The sequence below is a fragment of the Mauremys mutica genome, chromosome 6 (genome assembly GCF_020497125.1).
Source record: "Mauremys mutica isolate MM-2020 ecotype Southern chromosome 6, ASM2049712v1, whole genome shotgun sequence".
NCBI classification, from domain to species: Eukaryota; Metazoa; Chordata; order Testudines; family Geoemydidae; genus Mauremys; species Mauremys mutica.
The window spans coordinates 2340181-2365816 of record NC_059077.1 but is presented as its reverse complement, the minus strand read 5'-3'; the positions used below and the strand labels follow the sequence as shown (position 1 = coordinate 2365816).

General features: G+C 58.9%; 2 protein-coding genes across 2 annotated transcripts in view; one reads left to right on the top strand and one right to left on the bottom strand.

The window, feature by feature from the left end:
* The first annotated feature begins 3292 nt into the window (after positions 1–3292).
* On the top strand, positions 3293–12356 carry LOC123372996. Its single transcript, XM_045021730.1, has 7 exons — positions 3293–3316; positions 4586–4732; positions 5733–5912; positions 6842–7129; positions 8520–8646; positions 9726–10133; positions 11179–12356. The coding sequence occupies exons 2-7, from the start codon at positions 4607–4609 to the stop codon at positions 12057–12059; spliced, it is 2010 nt and encodes a 669-aa protein (XP_044877665.1). The 5' UTR covers positions 3293–3316; positions 4586–4606; the 3' UTR covers positions 12060–12356.
* A 10030-nt stretch (positions 12357–22386) lies between these two features.
* The window catches only part of LOC123372804 (valosin containing protein), a 37509-nt gene continuing 34259 nt past the window's right edge, over positions 22387–25636 (bottom strand). Inside the window, exons 14-17 of the mRNA XM_045021279.1 lie at positions 24636–24944; positions 23722–23877; positions 23208–23362; positions 22387–22822 (exon numbers count right to left, since the gene is read on the bottom strand). Coding sequence (XP_044877214.1) covers positions 22717–22822; positions 23208–23362; positions 23722–23877; positions 24636–24944 — 726 coding nt within the window. The 3' untranslated portion in view covers positions 22387–22716. The remainder of the gene's footprint in view (positions 22823–23207; positions 23363–23721; positions 23878–24635; positions 24945–25636) is intronic.

The following is a 25636-nucleotide window of genomic DNA, read 5'->3' as shown; positions in this document are numbered from 1 at the left end:
CATTTTTAAAGATGGGCACTACATTAGCCATTTTCCAGTCAGCCGGGACCTCCCTTGATCGCCATGAGTTTTCAAAGATAATGGCCAATGGCTCTGCAATCACATCCGCCAACTCCTTTAGCACCCTCGGATGCAGCACATCCGGCCCCATGGACTTGTGCTCGTCCAGCTTTTCTAAATAGTCTCAAACCACTTCTTTCTCCACAGAGGGCTGGTCACCTTCTCCCCATACCGTGCTGCCCAGTGCAGCAGTCTGGGAGCTGACCTTGTCTGTGAAGACAGAGGCAAAAAAAGCATTGAGCACGTCAGCTTTTTCCACATCCTCTGTCACTAGGTTGCCTCCCTCATTCAGTAGGGGGCCCACACTTTCCTTGACTTTCTTCTTGTTGCTAACGTACCTGAAGAAACCCTTCTTGTTACTCTTAACATCTCTCACTAGCTGCAACTCCAAGTGTGATTTGGCCTTCCTGATTTCACTCCTGCATGCCTGAGCAATATTTTTATACACCTCCCTGGTCATTTGTCCAATCTTCCACTTCTTGTAAGCTTCTTTTTTGTATTTAAGATCAGCAAGGATTTCCCTGTTAAGCCAAGCTGGTCACCTGCTGTATTTACTATTCTTCCTACACATCAGGATGTTTTTTTCCTGCAACCTCAATAAGGATTCTTTAAAATACAGCCAGCTCTCCTGGACTCCTTTCCCCCTCATGTTATTCTCCCAGGGGATCCTGCCCATCAGCTCCCTGAGGGAGTCAAAGTCTGCTTTTCTGAAGTCCAGGGTCCGTATTCTGCTGCTCTCCTTTCTTCCTTGTGTCAGGATCCTGAACTCGACCATCTCATGATCACTGCCTCCCAGGTTCCCACCCACTTCTACTTTCCCTCCCAATTCTTCCCTGTGAGCAGCAGGTCAAGAGGAGCATGGCCCCTAGTTGGTTCCTCCAGCACCTGCATCAGGAAATTGTCCCCAACACTCTCCAAAAACTTCCTGGATTGTCTGTGCACCGCTGAGTTGCTCTCCCAGCAGATATCGGGGTGATTAAAGTCTCCCATGAGAACCAGGGCCTGCGAGCTAGTAACTTCTGTTAGTTGCTGGAAGAAAGCCTTGTCCACCTCACCCCCCAGGTCTGGTGGTCTGTTCAGACTCCCACCACGACATCACCCTTGTTGCTCACACTTCTAAACTTAATGCAGAGACTCTCAGGTTCTTCTGCTTAGTCCTCTAACTCGGCGGCTTTGTGGCGTTGGCTGCACGCCAGCCATGGCCCCCCCCTCCGCCTGCACACAGCTCGTGTCTGCACCCCGTGCTCACTGCAGACTCAGGCAGCATCCCTGTGCTGGGGGGGCACGGCACCGGGCCGTCTGGGTGAGCAGCATCCTCCTGGCGACGACCCTGCTGCACCGGGTCCCTCTGCAGCAGACGCACTCACAGGCACGGACACCCGCCCCCCGTCTGGCTGGTGCAGCTGTTCTACACTATTTGTAGGCCGGTGCATTTCGCGGGATTTGGGGGGTAAAGACCCTCCAGATAAAGGGCTTCACCACCCGCCAGGATGCTCCTGAGAGGCAGGAAACGTCTCCTGTGCCATTCCAGGTCATTTGTGCCCTTCGGGTCTGTGGAGCTGTCGGTGCCACCCGTCCCACCCCTTGCCCCTCTCCTGCCCTGCGAGGTACGGTCCCATGCCCCAAACCGGTGAGATGGGGGGGAGGCCAAGCTAGTCAGCTCCAGCGCCGGGGTTCAGCTGCCCTCTGGTGGCAGATGCAGGGAAAGAGATGGTTTAAAAGCCACCATCACGAATCATGGGAGCAAAGCAGGGAAATGCCCCAGGGCCCGGTTCCTCCGTGTAGCCAGGGGTTATCCCAGGGGGTGACGCTGGCCTGACACGTCAGTCCACTCACGCTCCCTCTGAGCAGCGAGGCCAATGAGCTCTGGGCCGGATTAAGGCCTGGGCACTCTAGGCCTGTACCCAGGGCCCGGCTCCTGAAGTCACAAGGTTAATGCAGAAGCTCAGCCTCCATTTTAATAAGTGCATTTCTAGCCCTTTTGGTTGTGAAGAAAAGCTTGAGAAATGGCCCAAGCATGGTCAACACAGCCCCCATCTGCCTGAGTCTGCAGAGAGCCTGAGCCCATTGCTGTGCGAGAAGGGAAGCAGCGACACTGCCTGAGTCTGCAGAGAGCCTGAGCCCATCGCCCTAAGAGTGGGGAACTTCCCCGAGTGTAGCTGGCACAGGGACGCTGCCTGAGTCTGCAGAGAGCCTGAACCCATTGCTGTGAGGGGGGAAGCTGCCCTGAGCATAACTGACACAGCAATGCTTCCTGAGTCTGCAGGGAGCCTGAGTACATTGCCCTGCGAGGGGGTCACTGACACAGGGATGCTGTATGAGACTGCAGACAGTCTGAACCCCTCACTGTGGGAGAGGGAAACTGCTCCAAGCGTAACCTACACAGCAACACTGCCTGAGTCTGCAGAGAGCCTGAGCCCATTGCAGTGAGACAGGGCAGCTGACCTGAGTGCGACACTGCCTGACTCTGCAGACAGCCTGAGCAGGGAGGAGCGCCCAGTGAATCTCAATGGAGTGACAATACCAAGCCCAACTGCTCTGGGGGCCCCTAGCCGCCCCACCCCAGCAGCGACAGCCCAGCTCCTGGGGGGAAGAACTGGGGGCCCCTGCTGCTCCCAGCAGGGTGGGGGGGCAGCTACCCATCCTGGGGGGAAGAAGGAACCCTGTGCAGCTGTCCCTGCCTCTCCAAGATGTTTAGCTGAAATTAATTAGGAACAGGTTGGAATTGGTCTGTCCCGAGTCCCGCTTAAACCCAAATCAGAGCGTCCACATGGGGTTTGCTCCACTTTCACTCCATCGGTTTCAATTCGCCCCATTGGTCAAACCGGTGCCACTTTCCCATGCAGAGAAGGCCTGAGAGTAAAGGCTTGACACCCCGGGGAGCCCCTGGCTCAGCGAGGGGCCTGGGAACCACCCCCCCACCCCCGAGTCCCGCTCTCCCTCTGCTCTGCCCATGGGGACGCACAGCTCTGAATCCTGCTGAGCATGGGGTGAGCCGGGTGGGCCAGGGACACGCGGGGGAGCACAGGAGCGTTGGGCCCGGGGCGGGGGGCTGGTGTAAAGGGGAGACTCCACGTTAGCCCCTGGGATCCTGACACCCCCTTGCCCAGGCCTGGATGGGGCAATGCTTTGGCCCACTGGTGTGGGCGTGGCTAACTCAGTGGGCGGAGTCCCTGGGGAGCCAGGCTCTTTAAAGAGCCAGGTGGTGGGCAGGGTGGGGCAGGCTGCAGTGTCTGGAGTCAGTGCTGGGACAGAGGTAAGGGAGGCTGGCTGGCTTGGGGGGCTGGCTCTGTGAGGGGCCCTGGGAGCCCGGCCTGGCCTGCAGTGCAGGGCTGGTGCTCCCCGCTCCCCAACTGGTTTAAAAGCTCCCCTGGAGGGGGCAGAGGAAGCAGCCCTTGTGAGGGTGCCTGGTGCTGGCTCCACACAGGGGCTGGACCCATGATGGCTCCAGCCCCACGTGGCCCTGAGTCTGTCGTGGGGGGGCGCTGGACACTGGCTCCATGAGAGGCTGGAGCCGGGCGGCTGGGGGAGATGCCAGCGGGATGGGCTGGGTGCTGGGGAGATCAGCCTGGATTCCCTGCCCCCAGCCGGGTAGCTCAGCTGGTCCTCTGGCCCTAGTCTGTATGGGCTGGGGTGATTCTCCTGAGGGGTCAGCGCGCTTCTGCTCTCCCAGCACCTCCCTGGTGAGGGCAGGGGGTTGGAGCCAGCGAGTTTAGGGACCTGGGGCTCATGAGCTGCGCTTGCGACGGCCTCGCCCTGCCTTGACGGCGTAGCTGGGCTGCAATTCGGTCACTTGCTGTGTCCAGTCCATGCTGACCTGTCAGGGAATGTTCCAGGCATCCCCTGCTGCTTTGGGGGGCACACGGAGCCCCTGCCATCTCTTTAGCCACCAGATCCTCAGCTACCTGGGCAGTTGCCTATAGCTCAGACTGGCTGATTGCACCCATTAGCACCTCCCAGGCTAACAATAGCTGGCCCATCCTCCCAGCACACTGAATGCTTCTCTCGCCTGGGGGGGTGGGGAATGGGGTTGTGCCTGGGGCACACCCTACCTGGCTGGGGGAGGCTGGTATGGGGGCAGGGGGCTGGGAGGAGACTGGGGGACCCAGAAAGGTGAGACTGGGGGTGCACACAGAATCCCTGCTCTGGAAAAGGGGGTGCAGACAGCTGCTGCCAGGAGCCTGCTATGGGAGGGAGGGAAATGGGGGGCATACAGACCCCTGGTCAGGGGGAGTAGTGGGGAGTCCCTGAAATAATAGGGGGCAGGGAGGGGGACTCCTGGGAGGAATGGGGAGATGCACAGCACCCCAGTGTACGCCGTGAGCTCTGAGGGCATGAGAGCCTGCGGGTCTCTGAGCAGCCAGCCCCTGTGTGTGGACTGGCCAGCCCCTGCCGCATGGCTGCACTGCCCCGTGTAATCCAGGGCTTGCCCCTCCTTGGGTCCCAGTGTCTCCGCTGGCGGCTCGCCCTGCGAGCTCCCTGGGTGCAGACAGCCCCTGACGCTCTCCTGCCTCCCCTGCAACAGCAGCTGCTGCACCGTGGCCCCATGAGCCAGACTCTGCTCCAGATCCTGGTGCTCGGCCCAGAGGCCTCTGGGAAATCGACCATGACTAGACACCTGCTCTGCAAAGGGGGTGACAGCTGGAAGCGTCTGGAGAAACCCCAGAGAGAGGTAACCGCGGCCAGAGGGCGTCCGCAGGCAGACGAGTGCCCTTGAGCCCTGTCCCCCACCTCTCGCTCCCAGAGCCTGGGCTGGACGGCGTGGGGGGGAGCTCTGCCATGAGACGGTCCGCGAGGTCCCTCTGCCTAACGCCCGTTCTACGGGGGACCCACAAACAGTGGGGCTGGGGTTTCCGTGAAGTGTTTCTGCAGGCCCCCTCCTGCTGGCAGAGCAGATGGGCTCAGAGTGACCCGGGGTGTCTCTTCTCTGGGCAGCGGGAGGACGCAGTCCGGCCGAGAGAGGATTTCTCAGCCCTCACGCCAAGGGGATGGGGAGTTGGAGCCTGACGCGCTCGTCTCGCAGGGCCTTGTCTTGCAACGTAGCAGCTAGTCTCAGCCCGGGAGCAGGGTCAGTGCCGCTGTACCAACAGCTATTCCCCGAGGGGAGGATAACGGGGCTGTCACCTGGGGGTGCATTCCCCGAACCAGTGCCCACCCCTGGGAATTCAGCCCCAAGACCAGGGCTTCCTTTCTGCCAGGGCTTGGGCAGATGCCCCTGGGCTTGCTGCATCAGTAATGCTTGAGCTCCAGCACCTCTTTCGTTACAAATGGAGCGCTGCCCAAGGCCTGTCCCAAGGGCAGCAGCTGGTGGCAGAAGCAGGATTAGAACCGCTGACTCCCAGGCCCACGTGTGTTCCTCAGCCAGGCTGCCCCAGCATGAGCTCGCTGTCCCGTAGCTGAGACAAGCTCCCAGTTGTGCCGGGTGCGTCGGACAAAGGGCAGCTCCCCGTCCCGAGGAGATGGGTCTCTGGGACGCTCGCCAGGCCCATTCCCATAGACTCCCGGCACCATGGGTGGCGTGTCTGCTGCACGCAGAGGGGGGATGATGGGCAGGGGGGGCGAAGGGAGGCTGAGGTTTGCTGCAGCTGGTTGCTCTGTGGGCACCTCGTCTAAGGATAGGTGGCTCTCGTTGGCTCATACGAGAACTGTAACCAGCATCCCTCCCCGTGCAGACAGGGAGGAGCCCCCCCACACATGCCCGGGTGCTGGACAGGCCGAGAGCAGAGCAGCGGCAGGGCGCAGCCCCCAGTCACCTCCTGCAGCACTTCAAGACCCCAAAGTACGAGGTCATCGTTGTCGATTCCCTGGAGCCTGGGGGGCTGCCCGGTAACCCGTTCCCAGGCAGCGCTCCGGTAAGTGCCAGCCTGGGGGTGCATTACCAGAAGGGCTGGGGCTGGCTGGGGTCCTGGTTGGTGGGGAGCTCACTGACAAACCCAGGATCTGCTGGCTGGAACTCACCCAGGGCTGCGGGGGCGAGGGGCGTGGTTCTCCAGCACTCGCAGGCTGCGTCAAGGCTGGGTCTCTGGCGGGAGGCCGGACGGGAAGATTTAACCGTCTCTTCCCGCCTCAGAACTCTAGATCTTGCTTTAAAGACTTCCCGCCGCTAACCCGCTTTACCCCGTGTCTGTGCGCCGCGCGCCGGTTAGCGGAACGCCGGCCAAGGCTCAGTCAGACGCTGGGCCGTGGCCACCCGGGTACCTCGGACAGCCGAACGGGTGGGCTTGGCCGCGGGGCCCTTTGTCCAACCGGCCGTTTCTTGGCCGGCGGTAATTCTGCTGATGCGCTTTAATTCTCCCCCAGGAGGTCGCAAGACACATGGCCTTAGCAGTAACTACACGTCAGGCCATGGCTGTCGGCCCTTGGCTCTCCCCCCACACACACACCTCACTCCTGTCTCCTTCCTCCCTTTCCTCTCCTGGGGGATGTGGGGGGTTGCCCCCCCCCTAGTCACTACAGCTCCTCACCCAGCCCACCCCAAAGAGGGTATCTGCACCCTGCCCTGCAGCGGAATCCCTACGCCTGCCCCATGGCCGCACCCGGCCCCAGTGGGAGGGGGGGCCCCGCGCCCGGCCCCAGTGGGAGGGGGGGCCCCGCGCCCGGCCCCAGTGGGAGGGGGGGCCCCGCGCCCGGCCCCAGTGGGAGGGGGCTGCTCCGTGCCCTCGACGGGCGGCTGTTACGTCTCTGGTGGCCCCAGCGCTCGTGTCTGGGTTGCTGGCTTCGTGTGCATCGCGTCGGTAACACCCAGGTTCTCTGGGCATTAACCAGCTCTCGTCTCCCCCAGGCCGGCGCTGCCGTGCTGCTGGTCCCTGCGGCCGGGGGACAGCGTGAGGCTGGCTGCGCTGTCACCTGCCAGCAGGTCCTCTTGGCCTGCAACCTGCCGGCCAAGCAGCTCGTCGTCTGTGTGAACAAGATGGATGCCACGCAGCCTCCCTACAGCTGCCAGCGCTACCAGGAGATCACCCAGGCAGTGTGCGCCTTCCTCCGCCAGCTGGGCAAGAACCCAGCAACTGTGGCTTTTCTCCCCATCTCGGGCTTGCATGGGGACAACCTGCTGGAACCCAGCTCCAGAGTAAGCCTGGGGCCTAACCACCCTGGGGAGGGCTGCAGGGCATTGGGCCAGGCGGCCCCCCCTTGTGGGAATGGCTTAGCCAGGCCGCTGGCTTGTCCGTCCTAGCGGCTGTCTCGAACCGGCATCCGTGATGCCACATCTCTGCCTGCAGGCCAGAGCCGGTGCCTTGGGGAAAGCAGGGGCTGGTACCGTGGTTCCCAGGCCAGCTGCATGCAGGCGAGGTGGTGCCACGGGCCCAGACCCACTTAGCACTCACTGCAATCAATGGGCGCCTCTGGGGAGCAGGGCCGTAACGCCCGGGCTGTCGCCTGGCCCTGCTCCTCCAGCCCTCAGCATTAAACTGGCCCTGCTCCGCCGCAGCCCACCGGCCAGGGCCCGTCTCTCCTGCTCCAAGCACAGGAGGCCTGTGGCTCTGAGGGGAAAGCGGGTTCCTGCGCCTGGCTGTCTCCCTGGTCACCCTCCGCAGTGTCTGCAGAGCTCCCTGGGGCAGGGACTGTCTGGGCTGTGTCTGTGCCGAGCCCTGGGCCACCGCTGGGGCTGCTAGACGTGACAGAGTCCGTAGTATTGTCTCCTCTCCCTGGCCACGCAGAGGCCATTAAACCCCAGGGGAGGCCAGGTGCGTAACGCACGGCTGGAAGGAGCTCGATACTACGGTGATGGGCACAGGACGGAAACCTCCGTAGGTTAATAGAGCCCCAGATTCCAAGGCCAGAAGGGACCACTGTGATCTGTGACCTCCGGCACAAGGCAGGCCGGAGACCTGCCCTGAAACAATTCCTACAGCCGATCATAAGAAGGGCCAGACTGGGTCACACCAAAGGTCCATCCAGCCCAGTATCCTGTCTGCCGACAGTGGCCAATGCCAGGTGCCCCAGAGCAGGGCAATTATTAAGTGATCATCCCCTGTTGCTCATTCCCAGCTTCTGGCAGTGAGAATTTTAGGGACACCCAGAGCATGGGGTTGTGCCACTGACCATTGATGGACCTGTCCTCCAGGAACTGATCTAGGTCTTTTTTTGAGCCCTGTTATGGTCTTGGCCTTCACAACATCCTCTGGCAACGAGTTTCATTTGGTTTGTTTTAAACCTGCTGCCTGTTAATTTCCTTGGGTGTCCCTGCTTCCTGTCTTCTGAGAAGAAAAGCATCCAATCTTGATTTGAAACTGGTCAGGGATGGAGAATCCATTATGACCCTTGGTTCCGATGGTTAACGACCCTCGCTGTCAAATGTACACCTTGTTCCAGTCTGACCGTGTCTAGCTTCGACCTGCAGCCGTTGAGCCATTCCAGCAGGCGGAGGAGACAAGATCATTGACTGGGCGAGGTTCCCCTCCAGCAGGGGATCTGCCCTCGTTACCCAGACAGTAACGCTGAAATCCTGCCCCTTGCAGATGCCCTGGTTCCGAGGCTGGGCAGGCACTAGGAAGCGGGGTGGTACCATGGCCACCAGCCTGCAGCAGGTCCTGGATTCTCTTGTCCCTGGGCGGCCCCAGCAGGACTCCAACTACACACGTGGAGGTGGGTGGTAATTTGCCTCGTTAGGTTGGCGGGCGGGGGTGGGGGTCTCCAGCACAGCGCTGGGGAGGGGCCTGAGTCGCACACGCAGAGTTTCCTGTGAGCTTTGGCCACCTGTGGGGCTAGAGATGCCAGATGCAGGGAGCTCCGTGTGCCACAGACCAGCGCCCTGGGCGCCAGAGGCCAGGATACCCCATGGAGTGAGTTTCTGGCATCCTCAGCTGGCTCAGCGAAGGGCCCTCCTGGAGGTTAGCCTGGCACGGTCCCGCTCAGCCAGCATCCACACACGACTCGGTTCTCAGTGCTGACCCTGCCTCAGCAGGGCTTTGCTTCCTCCTGGGACGTAGCCAGAATATAGGGCCTGGGACCTCAAACCCCTGCTTCCCAGGACAGCCTACATCGGGAGATGCCTACAGGGCGTGCCCCTGTACTCATGCGAACCCCATCCACTGTGCCCTGGCACCGGCCACCCCGCAGGGCGAGGTGCTTGTGCAAACGCAGAGCCCCTCCCTAGTCTACAGCAGATACCGGTACTCTAGCAACGCCATCCCGTGGTTCAGTGGGGCGCCTCGCCCTGGGACTAGCGCTCCGTTCTGCTCACCCCGTCTCTAGAGAAGGAAGGGGCTGGGGTCAGCTGGGCCAGGAGAACTGAAGGCTGGAAGAGCCTGAGGCTGTTCTGAGAGGAGCCAATCCTAGAGGTTAAGGCATTGGGTCATCGAGTCTGACCTTCTGTCTACCCCAGGCCAGCTCCCGCACTCTAAACCCAGCCAGAGCTAGACCGAAGTATCACAGAACCCACCTGGAGCAGGGAGCAGGCAGATCGTCAGTAGCTGCACACCTCACCTGGGGAACTCACTGCCACAAGGTCCAGTGAGAGTGTCCATATGACTCCGTCTGTGCTGGAGCAGAGCCAACCGCTAACAGGCGGGGCTGGGGAGGAGTCGTGCCTTCCTAGGCAGCGGCTGGCTCTGGCCATGGGTGGAGCTGGGGGGCTGGGACAGCAGCGCTAACACACCTGGCTGTGGCACCTGCTTGTTACTTACCTCTCCTTCTCTCCACTTCCCAAACCGGCGCTGGCCCAGTGTGGTCGGAGGCGGAGATGAGGAGCCTGCTCTCAGTCTGGAAGGACATAGCAGGCCAGGTGGCACACGGCGTGCCACTGGCCCGGGAGATGTCCCTGGAGCTCACGAGAGCGGGAGTCAGGCGATCGCCACAGCAGTGCCGTGTGAAGGCCAATGCCATGATGAAGCAATACTTCCACTGCCAGATCGGGGTGGGGCGGGGCCGCTGCCCGTTCTACCAGGAGCTGCACGCGATCCTTGGGGGTGAGGTCACCAAGCTGATGTATGACTTGGAACATCCCTGTGAGTGCAGCGCCGGCTCGATGGACCTGGACAGCGCCAGCTCGACGGACCTGGACAGCACCGGCTCTCTCACGGAAGAGGAGTCTGACAGTGGGGAAGCAGAAGACCTGGAGATGTTTCTAGCAGGTGCTATATTGTTTGATCTCCATTAAGAGCTCTCAGGCTTGTCTACACAGGGAGCTATTCTGGATTAGCTGCCTGTGTGAACGCTCTCATTCTGAATTGAGTTCTTTATTCCAAATTTAGTTTTGGAAGTGGATTAAGAACTCCATTCAGAATGAGCGTTCACACGGGAAGCTAGTCCAGAATAGCTAGTATGGGTGCAAATTTAAGGCACCCTTAATCTGAATTATCTTCTCAATGGAGACAAGCCCTTTATGTCCTGGCATTAATATGTGGAGGGATGGGTGGACAGATGGCTGGCACTGTGGGGGCTGGCTGGGGCGGGGGTGGCTGCCTGCTGTTCTCTTCAGATGTCTCTGGCCGTGTACGTACCAAGCCCAGCCAGTCCCACGAGCACTGACTGACCCCAGGCTCCCAGAGACGTGCCAGCCCCAGGCAAAGATCTGAGCAAGTGGGCCCTGCAGCTGGCTGTGCTGGGGCCTCTGTGGAGTAGCAGGGGAAGCCAGGGCCTTCCTCTGAGGCAGTTCTTGGGGCTGTCTGCTCACGTGCCCCATCAAATCTCGCCTGCGAGGCGGGGCAGGACACCCCAGCAAAATCCGCACAGGGAACTGCACCTGGAAACCCCACCCCCAGTCCGGCACTGGCCAAAGCTGCCAGCTGGGAGGGAAGCCCTGACTTAAGTGGGGCTTCGTCCGGTGGCTGTAGGAAGGCAGGGGACCTTGTCCCAGCAAGGGACAGGACACATCAAGTTGAGCTCCTGCTCCTGCCTCTGCCTGTGACTGACGGGCCACTCGGGCCTGTGTCGACCGAAAATGGCCACTGGCTTCGGCTGCCTTGTAAGCCCAGCTCGAGCCGCCAGGGGCCTGACTTCTTGGGTGCATCTGATTTTGGACACCTGAGTGCCAGCGCTGTAGACCTGGGGGGACGGGCTGTGGGGCCTGAGCCTGCCTGGGACCCGCAGGTGTTGTCGTAACACTGCCAGCCTGTCCAGCCTGATCGCTAGCGCCTGCTCTGAATCCTCACCCTGGCCTCCGCTTCTCCTCCGCAGGCCTGGAGGGTGACCCTGTGAGAATGAGCAGCACCCCCGTGCCCTGCTTAGAGGCGCCCCCGACCCTCCCAGCCTCCCCTGACGGTACCACGTCAGCCGGCCTGAAGAGGAAGGACCCGGAGCGCCCCGTCCTGTGGCTGCCGAAGAAGCCGCGAGGGGAAGCCCTTCACGCTGGCACGCAGCCGCTGGCGCCGTCCCAGGGGAGGGAGGGGCCAGGCGGTTACCTTGATACCGCACTAAACTGGCCAAAGCAGATCCTGGAGACCCAGTGCCCGCTTGCTTCCACCCCGCCTGTGCAGCCCTCCCACCCCCAGCTGGCCCCACCCGCCCTGCTCCTGTCCCAGCCAGCACGGCCCCAGCAGGTGCTTTCATTGCATTGCCTGCAGGCCCCACCTCGCTGGTGCCCCACTGAGCCTGTGCCTCAGCCGCAGGCCCCACCCCTCCAGCTCCCATCCCTGCCCCTGCAGCCCTGGCACACCCCTCCGCTGCAGCCCCCGTCTCTCTGGCTTCCATCCTCCCCCACCCACTGGCCGCAGCCCCCTCCGCTGCGCCACCAGTGCGCCCTCCTGCTCCCAGCCTGGCCAAGGCAGCACTGGCAGGCCCCACCTCGGCAGCTGCCCCCCCAGTCAGAGCAGCGCCAGCAGGCCCTTCCCGTGCATCCCAAGTACCCGCGGCTGCTCCCAGTCCCGTCCCAGCCACCCGCTCCGCTGCAGCAGCTGCCGGCCTCCCCTCTCCAGTATCCGTCCCCTCCGCAGCCCTGCCAGCTGGCCCTGTCTCCCCAGCACCCCCAGCCCAGGCCTGCCTCCCCGCCATCCCTTCTCGACAGCCGCCCCTTGCTGCAGGCTCTCTGCTGGTCCCTCGCTACCACGGCCCTGGCCTGAGGGCTCGGGTGCCGGCCGCAGGCTGTAATTCAGCCTCGTGCCAGGGCATTGCCCACCACAGGCGGCCAGGGGCCGTGCCTTGCATCCCTCCAGTCCTGCTCGGCCCCCTGGGCTTTAGGTGCAGCAGCGTCCCTGGCCCTGGAGGCTCTTGTGGGGGAAAGGGGCTCTTGGAGCTGGCGCCGGGCTGGGCCGGGGTACTCTGCGCTGGCGAAACCGGACAGCCGCGGCTTAGGCCTGCAGGTCGGCGGCTTCCCGCTGTGCTTTGTGGTGGTGAGTGACAATAAAGTGTTTCCCGCAGTCCTGGCTCTGGGGGTTTCTGCCCCCTCTACCCCACACCAGCCGCCCCAGGGCAAAGAGGGGCTTGCTCAGCCCTCCAGCGCGGCCACCAAGCGTTCACGCGTGGGGCAGAGAGGTGGGGTGTGGCTGCCCCTCTGGTGGGCTGGTGCTACCAGCTGAGCTGGAGGGTAGGTGCTGTGAGGCAGGGGCTGGGTGGTCACCGAGGGGGGCTGGACTCCTGAAGGGGGCCTCTAGCTCTTACTGCAAAACACAGGGCTGCTGGCAAGGGCGTCCCTTCGGGCTGGACTGGGTGGTGCTGGGCACCCGCCTCTGGGGACCAGCACCTCTCAAATGGGGCCTCTCCATGGCAGCGCAGTCCGGCTGCCTCTGGCTCTCTGCTGCCGTCCTGTGCTGGAACAAAGGGGGTTCAGGCAGCGGAGAGCTGGGGTGCGTCTCGGCTGGGACTCCTGGGTCCTGCTCTTGGCACTGGGGAGGTCTGCAGGGCAGGGCTGTGTCTGTGCACCCAGCCACCAGGGGCTACCAGCCTGGGAGATGTACTAAGGAGAACGACGACAAACCTCCCTGCAAGGGTCTGGCTGAGTCCTCCCCCTGCCAGGCTCTCTGCCTCTGCCACCCTGGCTGCCCCTGGGAGAGCTGAGTGCCTAACGGCGGCCACCCAGCCCCAGAGCGGCATCTCGCTAAACAGCCTGCTGCACAAGGGCTGGGCCTCGGTTTCCCCCTCAGTTACAGCCTGGTTTTGCTGGCCCTGCTGCTAGCTTGGTGCTTAATGAGATGAGCAATGGGCCCTGCCCAGAGTTCACAGCCCAGGGGCACCTTTCACCACCCTGGGGGGCTGTTCCTGCAGCTGGGGGGGCTGAAGGAGTCAGCGGGATGGGGGGTGAGTGCAAATCCCTCCACGCTTTGCCTGGGGGGAGCTGGCTGCTTTAACCCTTTGAACACCAGCTCTTCCTGCGCCTGCCAGGGAGGGGAGGGCTGGCCTGGAGCAGGACCCCAGTCTATCCACCATTCATACGCCCAAGGGCTCTGTACGGGGACCAGTGCTGGTCACATATTCATCAGTGATCTGCAAAAGGGGGTAGGCTGCGGATGATACAAAGATAGTCAAGTGTAAAGCTGCCTTTGAGGAGTTACAAAGGGACCTCCCGTGACTGGGTAACACCAAGGATGAAATTCAGTGTTGATAAATGCACATTGGAAAAATCCCAACTCTACATCTAAAGCTGTTACTGCTCAAGAAAGATCTTGGAGTCACGGTGGAGAGTTCTCTGAAATCATCCACTCAATGTGCAGCAGGTGGCAAAAAAGCGAACCGAATGTCAGGAACAATGAGGGAAGTGCTAGACAACAAGACAGAAAATATCACAATGCCCCTAACTAAACCCATGGTGCACCCTGTATTCAAGGTGTGGGAGCTAGCAGGCTCGGGTCCTCCCTGTCCAGGGGCAGGGGCTGGCTGGCCTCCCGGGGGGCTGTCTTCCCCCATGAGCCCAGCTTGCATGAGCTGTGCCTGCCAGTGTCGGGCTTGGCAGAGTCTCTCAACTCTGGGGCAAGGGAGGAGATGGGGATTTGAGTCTCAAATGCTCCTTGGCTGCCTGTGTTGGATTTAAAGGGATCCTGGCAACTTGGATATCTAAGGGCTTATCTGCCCGTGTGTCGCTCAGGGCAGGGTGTGACCATCTTGCTGGCTGTCCACCTGTCCTAGCTACCACGGCTGTAACTACCAGCATCAATGCTGCACAGACCCCAGCCTTTGCCTACAGCCTGAGCTGGGCGGAAGAGAACCAGGGGGAGGGGGCGTGGCCGCCCACCTGCCTTTCTAGCATCTCCCCCTTGTGACCCGCAGGTGTCTCGCTGCGGGTCGTGTCATCGGACAGCGCGGAGGCTGCTGGCACAGTAGGGAGGGGGTGCCCCCAGGCCACGGGAGGGCTACTATGACCCGGGCTACAAGAGGAGACAAGCCGGGCTCTGCCAGCCCCCCAAGCTGCCTCTCACCTGCAGCAAGCAGTACTGGCTGTAGCCGTGTGCAGGGACCCAGCCTCTGGGATGGCAGCGTGGCCACACCATCCGGTAGTCAGCCGCCTCCCCGAAGCGCTGGCCTGGACACTGGAGGATACTGGTTTTACTGTAGCCCAGCTGACTTGGGCTCTGGCTTGTGAAGAGCAGCACAGCAGAGCCCCAAATGTCTGTCGTCGCCTACGTATGGTGCATGCCAATGTATCGCCCTCCCCTGCCCCCCCCCCGACACCAGTGCCCGTCACCCCACCGGCAGCCCCGGCTCAGACACAGCCCAGCCCATCCCCGCCGATCACTGCCACTAACCCAGCACTGCCGCTGAAGCCCTTCCTGGGGCTCACGCTGCTGGGCTGCCCGAACGCGCGCGCGCCTCACCACTGGGGTCGCTCTAGACTTGGGTCCCTAGTCAGCAGGAAGCAGCCGGAAGGGTGGTGGAAGGACACACGCCTGAGCTCACAGCCATACTCACAACCAGGAGCCCCCTCAGAAAACATCCCAAAGCACTGGGGCAGGGGAGGGGGCTTGTAACTAGTTCTGTGTTGTCGCTATTGAATTAAAGATGCTGGAGCGTTTATTACTGGTCTGTGGGCTCCTCTGTCCGTGGCCGGTGGGGGGAACTCAAGGGCACTAACCAGAAATGTGACTGGAAAGTAGCCCCGGGTCTGCCAGGTTGGCTGGTTATTTTTAACAGCCTGAGACCTAGAAAGTGAAACTCGTGTGTCTGCCCAAGCAGCCCGTACTGGGGCAAAGCAGCAGCCCTGACACAGGAGACCTTATCCTTCTGCTGGTAAAAAGAGCAGGACAAAGGGTGGGAATAAAGGATTTGCCAGCCCGGCCCGGCGCTGGTGTCCATCGAGTTTGGTATCCTGTCGCTAACAGTGGGGCGGAGCAGCTGCTTCAGAGGAAGGGGCACGAAACGCCACAATTAGCAAATGAGGGATAAGCCCCCCCTCCATGGTGGTTTTCTAGTTGATCGCTAGATGTCGGCTTAAACCCTGACAGGTTTAGTTTGATTACCTTGCCACAACTAACGTTAATAATTAAAACTCTGGCTTGCTTTGGGGACTGCGATAATCTTGGTCCGACTGCCTGTGGCAAAGCGTTCCACAGTCTAGTCACATGTGTAGGAAAATGGCCTTTGATCGGTTTTCAAATTCCCACTTTGTTGTGGGCGGCAGGCAGGCCGGCCAGTTCTGAGCTCCCTTCGCTAGACACATCCCTGATGAAAAGTAAGATTTCCCCTCGCTAAGGCCAGGTCTCTCTGTGGCGCACTGACACAGATAAGCCCGGCGGTATAGGCAGTTACCAGGAAAGCACTCCTGATATGGATGCAGCGTAGACGGCCACCGCTGCACTCTTACCAGGAGAGCTAGTGTGCATCCCCCCAATGAAACCAGGTAGAGCAGAGACAGTGCTGGCTTGTTAATCTTACTGCTTCTGCATGATGAAGTTTTTCCAGCACTGCTGTCAGGCAGGGACAGGGGCGGCTCCAGGCACCAGTGCAGCAAGCGCGTGCTAGCCGCAGGGGGGGCAGCCTGCTGTCACTGAGGGCGGCAGTCAGGCTGCCTTCAGCAGCAGGCCTGCGGGAGGTCTGCCGGTCCCACGGCTTCGGCAGCACTCTGGCAGTGGGTATGTCGAAGGCATGGGACTGGCGGACCGCTCGCAGGCATGCCGCCGAAAGCCGCCTGACTGCCGTGCTTGGGGCAGCAAAATCCACAGAGCTGCCCTTGGTCAGAGCTCCCACCCCTGGTCATGGAGCACACCCCGACCTACAGGGCTGCGCTGGCAGTAGGGTGCAGTGTTGACCTGGCCTCAAACGAAAAGTAAATCTTCTCAATTTCTCTCCAGGGGGATATTTCCAGGCCCCTACTCATGCTCCTTGCCTGTCTCTGAACCCCATCGAATTCTGCGCCACCCGGGTGAGATGGGGTGAGCAGCGTTGCACGCAGCAGTGGGAGGCTCTGCCAGAGACATGTAGGACAGGAAGGGATGGTGAGAGGGCTCGAGTCCAGTCCCCTGCACTGAAGCAGGACTCAGTATTAGCTAGCCCAGCCCCAGCCGGTGTTTGTCCAACCCACCCTCTGTAACAAAAAGGTGTCTCCAATGCAGCCGAAGGGCGTGGTGGAGAATCTGCACTATCTTCCCCCAGCAGATGTCTGGGTAGTTGAAGTGCCCCATCCCCACCAAGGCCCGAGCTTTGGACGATTTTGTTAGTTGTTTAAAAAAAGCCCCATCCACCTCGTCCGCCTGGTGAGGTGGTCGCTAGCGGAGCCCAGCGTGACATCACCCTGGATTTCTCGCTTTTAGCCTCACCACAGATTTTCAGAGGTCCCCTCCCCCTCTGTCAACCTCAAGCACAGGTGTAATACAGGTGGGACCTCCGGCCTCTTTTCCCTGCCGGAACAGTGTGCCCCCTTCTGTACCAATATTCCAGTCGTGCATTAGCCCACAGTGTAGCCGTGAGGCCAACTACGGCAAAGTGTGATTAGTCCCTAGTATGCCTCAGCCGGCTTCTGCCCCAAACTTCTTGCCTTAGTGGACTGAGCGCAAAGATGTGTCTGTGATTTCCCCGGTCTCCCCCTCACCCACGTCCCCATGGTCCGGACTCAGCTGGGGCCTTTGGTCTCTTGCCATCATCAAACCTAGTTTAAAGCCCTGCTCACTAGGTTAGCAAGTCTCTAGCCAACAAGCCTCTTCCCCAACCTCGAGCGCTGGCCCCCAGCTCTGCTGAGCCAGCTGCGACGGTGCCGTCTATATGATTTTATAAAAATATGCTAATGAGTGAATATAATGTAACTGGCATATACTTCACGCAAAAGGTCTCCTGTAACGTATCATTACAAAGCTTATAATCTACTGAGTGTGGTCATCCTATTTGTGTAAATGTACCACTCTTGGATCTGGGACTAGAACTATGAAATATAACCCTGAGGGCCTATTGTAGTTGTGCAAAGTGTGAGCCATTAATGGTGGTTTGGAATCTTGATGACTCCCATTAACCAGGGCAATTGACTGGCTGGCTCTGTTTGCAGGCAGCCTTCCGCTGAGTCAGGCTGGGAGGAATGAAGGCTTGAAGTCCTGCAGTGACATGTGATCATGTCACCTGAACTGGAATCCATCTTTAACCTGGTGCTTTTCCACTGAGAAGGGGGTCGGGGTGGGAACCCAGCGTGGGACAAAGGACTATAAATGGGTGGAACAGGACAAATGGAGCAGTCATCATGAGGAATCCCCTAGTTACCACCTGAGCTGGAACAAGGGCTGTACCAGGGGGGGTCCAGTCTGTGTCGCATCTCTAAGGGTGAGGATTTTATCTGTATTCAGTTTGATTAGCTATAGATTTGTGTGTTTTATTTTATTTTGCTTGGTAATTCACTTTGTTCTGTCTGTCACCACGTGGAACCACTTAAATTCTACTTTCTGTATTTAATTAAAAAAATCACTTTTTTCTTATTCATTAACCCAGAGTGTGTGTTAATACTGGGGGGTGGGCAAACAGCGGTGCAGCTCTCTCTAGCAGTGGTATAGAGGGTGAACAATTTATGAGTTTACCCTGTATAAGCTTTCTACAGGGTAAAATGGATTTATTTGGGTTTAGACCCCATTGGGAGTTGGGCATCTGGGTGCTAAAGACAAGCACACTTCTGTGCGCTGCTTTCAGTTAAGTCTGCAGCTTTGGGGCAAGTAATTCAGCCCCTGGGTCGGTGCTGGGTCAGACGGGCGTGTCTGGCTCAGCAAGACAGGGTGCTGGGGCCCCGAGCTGGCAGGGGCAGAAGTCGTCTTGGCACCTTGGTTGGCAGTTCCCAAAGGGGTTTCTGTGATCCAACCTGTCATACCGTCCTCCCCAGAACAGCACCCAGGGTTGAGGCAGCCAAAGTCCTTCTGGTTCCCCATCCGCACAGCCAGGCAGTGACCTGCAGGCTGGGGCCCCGGCTGAGAGAGACGAACACCAGCTTCACCCCTCAACTCCTCTGTGGTACCTCACAGTGTCTGTAGTGCCCACAGGGAGGAGCAGCTCAGGGTAGGAGTGAGCAGGCCTGAGCCTCCCTGTCTGGCCTTTGAGTTATAGAAAGGGATAAACTTGTCTGTACGGTTCATCCTGTATCTGGTGCATACCCCCCAACCCCCCCGTGGGAGGTCATGGAGCAGGCGGCAGGGGGCTGTCTAGGGCCCTTGCTGGAGCTGCAAGGTCATTTAGACTCGTGTAGCAGCAGTGTTACAATTTCACCTTCCCCCATGTGTTACTCCGGTAACTGGAGTCCAAGGCAGGGAGTTACCTGGGCCTGTAGCTTGGGTTGCTCCTCTGGACGTGCCGCACTAACCTACACGCTAGTCACGAACTGGGCCCAGCACAGCCCCCTGAGGACCCCGGCGTCAGCTTCTGCTGTGCTACAAACCAGCTCACTTAGGCCATGGCAACGTTGCTGCTCACGCCCGCCGGGCTCACGGTACCCTCGGGGCTGGGAGCCCGTCACAGGCGTTTGCAAAGTGGCTAAAGTCAGTTCCCTGAACGGGCCGAGATGCCAGTCCCAAGCTGCTGGAGCGTGACAAAGATTAACTACAAAGAACGTTTCCCCCCAGGACCAGATGCTGGCCGAGCAAGAGGCCTGGAGGCCCTAATGCCTGACCGATGGATGGCCCCTCTAATGCGTACGCAGTGTTGCTGTAGCCATGTGAGTCCCAGGAGATTAGCGACAGGGTGATGTGAGGTTATATCTTTCATTGGCCCAAGGTGTGTGGGTGTGAACGAGACAAGCGTTCTAGCTCACACACAGCTTTTCTCCATCAACTCTGCTCCTGCTTTAGCACCCGCCACCATCGCCACCTTTCGTAAGGGGTCGGGCGGTGAGCCCAGCAATGGCAACCCAAGGCACCGGCCTCAGTGATAACCTGGTACAGCTGGACCAGCCCCATAGAAATGTGGGGCCAGCCAGGCCCTCAGGAGGCCATCTAGTCCAGTCCCCCTGCATTGAGGCAGGACCAAGGAAATGTAGCCCACCCCTGACGGGTGTGTCTCGAACATAAGAACGGCCAGACTGGGTCAGACCAAAGGTCCATCCAGCCCAGTATCCTGTCTACCAACAGTGGCCAATGCCAGGTGCCCCAGAGGGAGTGAACCTAACAGGCAATGATCAAGTGATCTCTCTCCTGCCATCCATCTCCATCCTCTGACAAACAGAGGCTAGGGACACCATTCCTTACCCAGCCTGGCTAATAGCCATTGATGGACCTTTCCTCCATGAACTTATCTAGTTCTTTTTTGAACCCTGTTATAATCTTGGCCTTCACAACATCCTCTGGCAAAGAGTTCCACAGGTTGACTGTCCGTTGTGTGAAAAAACCTTCCTTTTGTTTGTTTTAAACCTGCTGCCTATTAATTTAATTTGATGACCCATGGTTTTTATGTTATGACTTGGTTTTAAAAACCTTCAATGATGGAGCATCCACAAGCTCCCTAGGCTGCCTGTTCCAGTGCTTAACCACCCTGTGCATTCAGAAGTTTTTCCTAATATCTAACCCCCATTGGCCGTGCTAGCCACCCTCCTCCCACACTAGTGCCCAGGAAAGTGGGACCGTTACCTCCCAGGCCTGACACCTGCGTAATGCACCCAGACTGTCCTTGCCTTCTTCACCACAGCTCCACCCTCGGCTCATGTTCCCTTTGTGAGCTACCATAACCCCCAGCTCCTTCTCTGCAGTGCTGCCACCTAGCCCGGTTTTGTAGTTATGCATTTGATTTTTCCTTCCATACTATGCACCTGTTTTTCTTGACTGTCAGTGAATTTAGCCCCACTGCTTTAGTTTATCAAGTGCATTTGAAATTCTAATCCTGTCCTCCAAAGCACTTGCAACCCCTCCCTGCTTGGTGTCCTCCACAGATTTTATAAGCATATTCCCCATGCCATCAACAAACATCCCGAATAGTGTTAGGGTTAGCCCAGGACAGACCGCTCCAGGACCAGGGTTAGCCCAGGACAGACCGCTCCAGGACCCAGCTTGCTACTTCCACGAAGTCTGAGAGCAAAGCTGGGGAACAATTCTTTGAGTAGTTTTCAACCAGTTACGCACCCATTTTATTGCAATTTCCTCTGGACCCTATTTCCCTAGTTTGCTTGAGACTGTCACATCAGCCTGTGTCAAAAGCCGTCTCACTTCTGCTTCCCCCCCTGCAGCAGCCTGGTTCCCATCAGATGAGGACAATAGCTTGGTTTGGCTATGACGGGGTTATTACTGATCACCCAAGCAGTGCTAGCTCGGATAGGTGGCACTGGCCTGTCCCCCTTCCTTGGGTTGGGGCAAGGTTGGCAGAGCCATGCCAGCAGACAGGGCAGTGCAGGGTTGTTCCTGGCAGTGTGGTCCACAGGTCTGTGTCCTAATTTAAATGCTCTGAGCCGTGGGGCTTCCACCCTAGCCTTGGGACTAGCCCAAAGCTGATCACTCTCCCTGCCAGCCTGCAAGCTGGTGCATGCTATTCTAGCTACGTGTGCTCTCAATGGCCCTGCACTGATCCCTGGGACAGGCACCCTGCCAAGTCCTTTCTCCTGGGTGTTTCCATCCTTCAGCTACTGAGACTTATCACAGCGCTTTCTCTTTTCCCCCATCTGGCTTTGGTCTAGCTGGATGTAGCACCTGCTCATTGTTGGGGTCCCCCCCTTGCTGCCCAGCACTGAACACCGTGGAGCCGTAGCCCCATGCGAGCCAGAGCTGAGTGGGGATGACAGGAACACAGCTGTGCGACATCCATACTCATTCATCCTGCATTTCCGCCCCACCCCACATGCACCAGGGAACTGTGTGACGAGCCCTTTCCTTGACAGCCAGCCACTCTCCAGCACAACTTGTTCCATAGTCCAGGCTGCTGCTTAGCAACCCCCTCCGGCACCATGTGCGCTAGTGTGGGCATAACCGGGGCACGAGGGGCCTGAATAGGGCAGGTGGCTTGTAGCTCTTCAGCATCATAGGGCGGGTTCACCTTTAGAACTGCAACAACCACGTGTTCAAGCTCACGGCTGTTTGTCCTGTGACAGCCCACAGGCAGCTGTCCCCGGCCCGAAGCAGCAGGCTTCTGGGGAAACAGAGGCTGCGGTCTGTGCCCGCAGGAACAGTAAAGAACTCCAGAACGAGAGCCCAGCTCTCCCCAGCCAGCCTTCTGCACTCTGCTGCAGGCAGGGCAAGCAGTGAGTGCAGCCCAGGGCACGCGCTGGCCGTGGCAGGCTGCTCCAGGGCTTTCCCCAGCTACGGCACTGCAGAGTGAAGCAGCAGGACACACGGGGCTTGTCCATCTCATTGCGCTGCTGAAAGAGGGGAGGACGAGCCTGGCAGAGGGAGGACACCCAAGCTGAAGAAAGGACAGCCCTGGTGGGCTGGTAAGAGGAACAATGAGAGCGTGAGGTTGGCAACTAAGAACTAAACCCTTCCCTTGGCTGGATTTGGTCTCAGGCCAAGGGGAAGATGGGTCCCTCTGCGAGTATGAGTTGCTCTGCAGCCTGACAAGCGTGGGGCAGCAAGGAAGATGCTAAGAGGAAGCTCCTCTATTTCCTGCCCACGTACCTGGGATGCTGCATTCCCAGCCCCCTGGCACACAGCCGCACTGAGCACCCAGCGAGATGCAGCGAACCCAGCCAGCCAGCTAGGGGCGCAGGCAGGCACATCGACAGCAGGCTGACAGCTCAGAGGACAGACAGGGACATGAACCACAACATTGCACCAAACAGGTCCCAGCTGGGAAGAGAGATGCAGCCTCACACCCACTTTGAGAAGGAAAATTCAGCACCTGCCATTCCCTGGGGGCCATTTTTACGCAATGTTCACTGGGGTTAGGTTAGAAACCGCTTGCGAGCAGGCAAGTTTATTTTCCAAATATTCACTACGTCAACACAGAACTAGGTTTTCCCAGCCAAGCAGAGGGGAGGGGGGGTGAAAAGGCCCAGGGAAGTGAGTGAGACGCAGAAGCCGTAGGTGACAGAGCTGGCTATGCCACGGGCGTGTCACACAAAGGAAGGGCCGTGGCCTGGTCGGAATTTTATGGGAATTTTTTTGTTTTTTTTATTATTTTTGTGGTTTTTATACAGGCTAGCGTTGTACCCTTTGCTAAAGCTGCTGATTCTGCCACAAACTAGAACAGAAATTTCTCAGAAATTAAGTCAGTTCCCCTCCTGGTTAATTCACTGTCTGCCTCCCAAACGACACCGGTTTGTAATTTATTGTGTTTGCAACAGACACCCCTGTACAAAGTCTGACGTGCAGCTACACTGTTCTGACTGAGGAATGAAGAAGCCGAGAGTCCATTGGAATTTCCCTGCACAACACGGCCTGGTCTGGAGTTTGGTCCGCAGAGGGCAGCAAGTTAACCATAGAGATCGTCGTCATTGTCTTCACTGTACACGTTCCCTCCACTGCCACTGCCTGGGCCTTGGCTCGGGCCAGCGCCACCCTGGTTACCTGACGGGAATCTGCACAGAGCAGAGAAACACCAGTGAAGCTCCGCCCAACAGCCGCCGCCTTCCCCGCCACACCGGTCCCCAGCTCAGAGACCAACGGAGGAGATTGTGCTCCCCGCTTACATTGCTGATGAGTTTGGGGGGTTTTTTAAACGCAGGCAGAAACAGAGACCTCCAGCGCCTGCATTCCACGCAAGTCCCACAGCGCTTTACAAAGCGCCCGTCCCTGGGGTGGGCCCAGCTGCTGGTTTACAACATGTGGCTTAGACAGGAATTGAGCGACTGACACTGCTGGGCGAACGGAGAGTTGGGGGACAGAACGCCGCTTCCCAAACACTAGGGCACAGCTGAAGCTGCTCATCGTTAGGGACCCGCTAACGCCTGCCCCCCGAGTTACCTGAAGCTGCCGAAGCCGCGACTTTGCTGTAGAGTCTGTGCAAACATCTCGTATTTCCTGATGTCGTTGTCACTGACAGAGCGGCGAGCAAAGCGCATGGCCTCCTCAAAGTGATCCCTGCGGATCTCCGGAACCGGGTCGTCCTCCTCCACCTCCTGCAACGGAGCAGAGACAAAACCACTGCTCACCCGGCAGCCACGCTCCCACTGCAAACAGCACTTTGTCTCCAGGCAAGCACCCAAGAGCTCCGCTTTGGTTAATGCTCTGATACAGCCAGCGGGAGCGACTGGAAACTCTAGCAGAGAAGTGACCTCACCCCAAGGAAGGGTCCCCGGGGCAGTGGCAAAGCCTAGCCAAGAGCCCACCTGCTGCAAAGGGCACCTCATCTGACCACGGTCAGTGCCCTGCTCCGTGGCTGGGAAACGCCCACCGCTCTGGGGTGCCCTGCGCCAGCAGCCTGGAGACAGCCAGGCCCCGTCTCTCTCTAGCGGCACTGAGACGCAGCCTCACTCACCATGGCAGAAGGGTTGGTCTGCCTCTCGCGCTCTCGCCGGATCTCGTTCTCAATGGACTCGCGAATGGCCAGTTTGCAGGCACGCTGGCAGATCTCGGTCAGGTCAGCTCCCGAAAAGCCGTTGGTCATCTTGGCCAGGAACTCCAGGTCCACATCCTGTGGGAGAATCAGGAAGGCCCATTCTTTACATGTTACACTGACAGCTAATACCAAGGGGTCACGGGCCCTCGAGGCAACAGACTGCCCTCCTAGAATTAGCCAGTAGCAGGAAGATCCTACAGCTCAGCTTTTGGCAAAGGCCTGCCCACCCTCCCAAGGGCACTGAGATAAGCAGGGCTTGAGAACCCCATTTTCAAGTCTCTCCAAACTGCTCAGAGCAATACACCATTTCAGTCCCCACCCTCCAGCCAGCCGTACCCACAGGAAAGGTGGGCTCTGTAGCAGGGAACCCAGCACCGGCCCCACGTGGGCCCTTCGCTCCTGAACAGGGCTGCTCTGTTTGGTTTGCCTCCTCGCGGTGTGCTGTTGCCTACAGCCTGAGCTCAGGGAATGGGCTCCAACAATTAACCTTTGCGGCTCTCGCTCCATTTCCCTCTCCCGTTTTGTGTTCACAAGAGAGAACCTTGTTCTCTTGAACCAGCCTGAGCTTGTCCCCTTCCCAGAATGCACTGGGTCAGGCTTTAATGGTGTTGGGGGAGGGTGGCAGCCATTAAAGGTGGCTGTATTTTAAGGAGCTGCCACTTACACCCAAGGAGTCAAACTCCACCCTCCCTGCCCATCCCCCAACGGCATGGACTGAAGCTCATGAGCTAACAGCAGCAGTCGCCTTGCTGCCATTCCCCTTGCTCCTCTGGGGTCCACGTTCACCAGACCCCAAGAACACCACAGCCTTGGTCAGAGAGCTCGGGCCTTGCCTTGGCAACGGGGGACTTCCTCAGGTTGGCCTTGAGGATGGCGATTCGTGACTTCTCATCAGGCAGGGGGATATAGATGAGCTGATCCAGGCGGCCAGGACGCAGGATGGCCGGGTCGATGATGTCTGGCCTGTTGGTAGCACCGATGATGAAGACGTTCTTCTTGGTGGACATGCCATCCATCTCTGTCAGAATCTGGTTAATGACGCGGTCTGCGGCGCCACCACCGTCCCCGATGTTCCCACCTCGAGCCTTTGCAATGGAGTCCAGCTCATCGAAGAAGAGCACGCAGGGCGCTGCTTGGCGGGCCTGCACAAAGCAAACACACACAGTTCCTTTGTGCACTGAACAGCAAGTGCCAGGATCACACCAGAATTCACCTGAAGCATCTCCTGGCCTTTGACAGACAAAGAAAAGCCCTCTCTCCTCAGACACGGAGAGGTGCTGGACCTCAGGGCAGCCTAGACAGCAGCTCTGGAGCTGTCCTAGATTTACATCACAAACGCTTATGCTCAGTGGACCGAGGCATTTCCCCAAGAACTGGGAGCAACATGAATTAGCAGAATGATGGAGACTCCCAGGCCTAGAGAAAAGCTGGGAAGTATTCTGGCTGGACTGGTGCTCTTCCTGCAGGAGATTTCACTCCCCTTCCAACTCCCCATTCCCACAGCCAGGCAACATGCTCCGAAAGCAGACTCCCAAGACAAGCATGCAGCTCGGGCAGAGGCTCACATTTCCACTGAGGAACGAGACATTCATGAAGGTGGGTGGCCTCCCTAAGCTGGCTGTATTGCTGGACAAGGCTGAGGACCTTGAAAACAGAGCCTGACAGACTAAACACCCTTTAGCTACTGTCTGCCTTCTAGAAACCTGCTAATGGGACATCCCATGTAACAGAGCTCTATGGGGGTGGGGGGAGGGTTACCTTTCAACAACCCTGCTTCCCTTCTATTCTGGTCCTTACCCTGCACCCATCGCTAGGATATCTGAGCATCTATCTT